Source organism: Elephantulus edwardii, unplaced genomic scaffold (genome assembly GCF_000299155.1).
Source record: "Elephantulus edwardii isolate Elephantulus edwardi_28Jun2011 unplaced genomic scaffold, EleEdw1.0 scaffold00048, whole genome shotgun sequence".
Taxonomy (NCBI): Eukaryota; Metazoa; Chordata; class Mammalia; order Macroscelidea; family Macroscelididae; genus Elephantulus; species Elephantulus edwardii.
Window position 1 is genome coordinate 3,286,583 of NW_006399798.1, and position 2,371 is coordinate 3,288,953.

The 2,371-nt window shown below is 62.5% G+C and overlaps 1 protein-coding gene across 1 annotated transcript in view; it reads left to right on the forward strand.

Moving 5' to 3' along the window:
* CANT1 (calcium activated nucleotidase 1) overlaps positions 1-1,914 on the forward strand; it is a 3,673-nt gene extending 1,759 nt beyond the window's left edge. The window contains exons 2-3 of the mRNA XM_006886167.1: positions 126-329; positions 1,544-1,914. Of these exons, the coding sequence (XP_006886229.1) occupies positions 126-329; positions 1,544-1,914 (575 nt within the window). The remainder of the gene's footprint in view (positions 1-125; positions 330-1,543) is intronic.
* The last annotated feature ends 457 nt before the right edge of the window (positions 1,915-2,371 follow it).

Sequence of the window (2,371 nt, forward strand, 5' to 3'; positions counted from 1 at the left end):
GGCCCCCGGCTGCCCTGTGAGCTGCATGGCTCCCTGATCAGCTGACCAGAGGCAGGCACTGGGGTGGGGGCAGAGCAGTAGCCCTGGGCCAGCAGGGTCCTTTGCCACCTCCTTGTGATCCGCAGGCTTCAAAGCTGAGTGGCTGGCCGTGAAGGACGAGCGTCTGTACGTGGGCGGCCTGGGCAAGGAGTGGACCACCACCACAGGCGAGGTGGTGAATGAGAACCCCGAGTGGGTGAAGGTGGTGGGCCACAAGGGCAGCGTGGACCACGAGAACTGGGTAGCGAGCTACCACGCCCTGAGGGCCGCTGCTGGCATCCAGCCACCAGGTAAGAGGGTGGTAGATGGCCAGGCAGAGCTCGGGGCAGAGCTCAGGGCAGAGGGGCTCGGGGAGACCAATGCAGAGAGAACATCCAACCTCTGCATCCAGATCGCGCATGCTTCCGTCCCGAGCACACGGATCTGATTTCTTGCTTTGAGACAGAACAGAGTTGCTTTGCTGACTGGCGGCAGCGGTGTTGGGCAGAGGACGACCAAGTAGCTGCATCTCACGGGAGCCGATGCCCTGCTCTCCGGTGGAGCCACTGGGGAGTTTAAACAGCTGACCTTGGGGTTAGCAGCTGGCCTCGTAACCACTGTGCCACCAGGGCTCCCTGGAGTGTTCGCTGGAGCTTGGTCTCTCTGCTGTGTCTGCGGCTTTGGGGGCTGCTGGGGTGATAATAGTTAGCTCTCAGCAAAAGGCCAGCAGTGTGAACTCCCCGGCCACTCTGCAGGACGGTGCAGTCTGCTACTGTACATATACAGCCTCAGGGACCTCGTGGGAGGGTCTCTGCTCCACGTGGCTGCTTTGCGTTGGACGTGGCATGATGAATGGACGCTTACTTGAAGGGTGCTTGAGGCCACTTGGTCCCAGTTTCTTCCCTGCTGAGGAGCTGAGGCCACGCCATGGGAGCGGCTGGGCTGTGTCCACTGTGTGCCAGCCAGCCCTGCCCTGTGTGTCCCGATCTGCATGTGCACGGACAGTACCTGTGCTGACCCCATGCCGTGTGCCCACACTGACCACGTGTGCACGGACTCCCCTGTCTGCCCGTGTGTGTGCCGGCCTGCCTCACCCTCCCGTGTCCTGCACACTGACCATGTAGCACTGACCCCCATGTGCTCTGGTCTTGGACCCTCTTCTGTGTTATGTGCTCTTGTGCACTGACTCATCCACGCCTTGTGCCCACGTGTTCTCTGACCACCTGCACATGTGATGACCGTGTGTGTACCGAGCTGTCTGTGCCCACGTGTTCTCTGACCACGTGAACACTGACCGCCCACACCCTCTGCCTGCCTGTGTGCTGACCCGCATCTGCACTGACCACCTGTGCCCTGTGCCCACTTCTGCACTGGCCCGTGCATGCACTGGCCACTCTCCTCTGTGCCTGAATGTGTGCTGACCGCCTGTCCCCATGCCCATGTGTACACTGACCGCATGCCCCTGTGCCCACTTCCCCCTGCCTCTGTGCCCACTGTCCTATGCCCACTGCCCCCGTGCCCGCAGGCTACCTCATCCACGAGTCGGCCTGCTGGAGCGACACGCTGCACCGCTGGTTCTTCCTGCCACGCCGGGCCAGCCAGGAGCGCTACAGCGAGAAGGAGGACGAGCGCCGGGGCACCAACCTGCTGCTGAGCGCCTCGCCCGACTTCCAGGACGTGTCCGCGCGCCGCGTCGGCGAGCCGGTCCCCACGCACGGCTTCTCCTCCTTCAAGTTCGTGCCCAACACCGACGACCAGATCATCGTGGCCCTCAAGTCCGAGGAGGACAGCGGCAAGGTGGCCACCTACATCATGGCCTTCACGCTGGACGGCCGCTTCCTCCTGCCCGAGACGCGCATCGGCAGCGTCAAGTACGAGGGGGTGGAGTTCATCTGAGCGCGGAAAGGTCGAGACTTCGTGAGAGGTGAAGGCCTGCCCCTTCCTGCGGGCTTGTGCTGTTTCCTTCCTGGGAGGAGGAGGTCCTGGTCGGGAATCTCCAGAATAAGGGTTCAGTCCATCCACGGGCATTCACGTCGGGAGCAGGGCCAAGGGGCCAGGTCGCCTGCGTACTCTGTGGTGGGAGCAGCAGCCGGTCACTGCAGCCGTGCCAGGGCCTCTGCCCCTCAGTTCCGCCTTGTCCTTTAGGCCCTCTGGGTTTCCCTCCCTCCCGTTCGCTCACTGATCAATAAATATTTATCGAGTACCCATACACATCACACCTCCTCCCACCCTGGAGCAGCCGTGAGTCTGAACGGCCTGCCCTGTACTAACTCCCAGGCCGCCCCTTCCCACCCCTTCCCACCTCTGCGGCTGGGATGTTGACAGAATGGTGTGCAGCTGATGTTTACAGGAG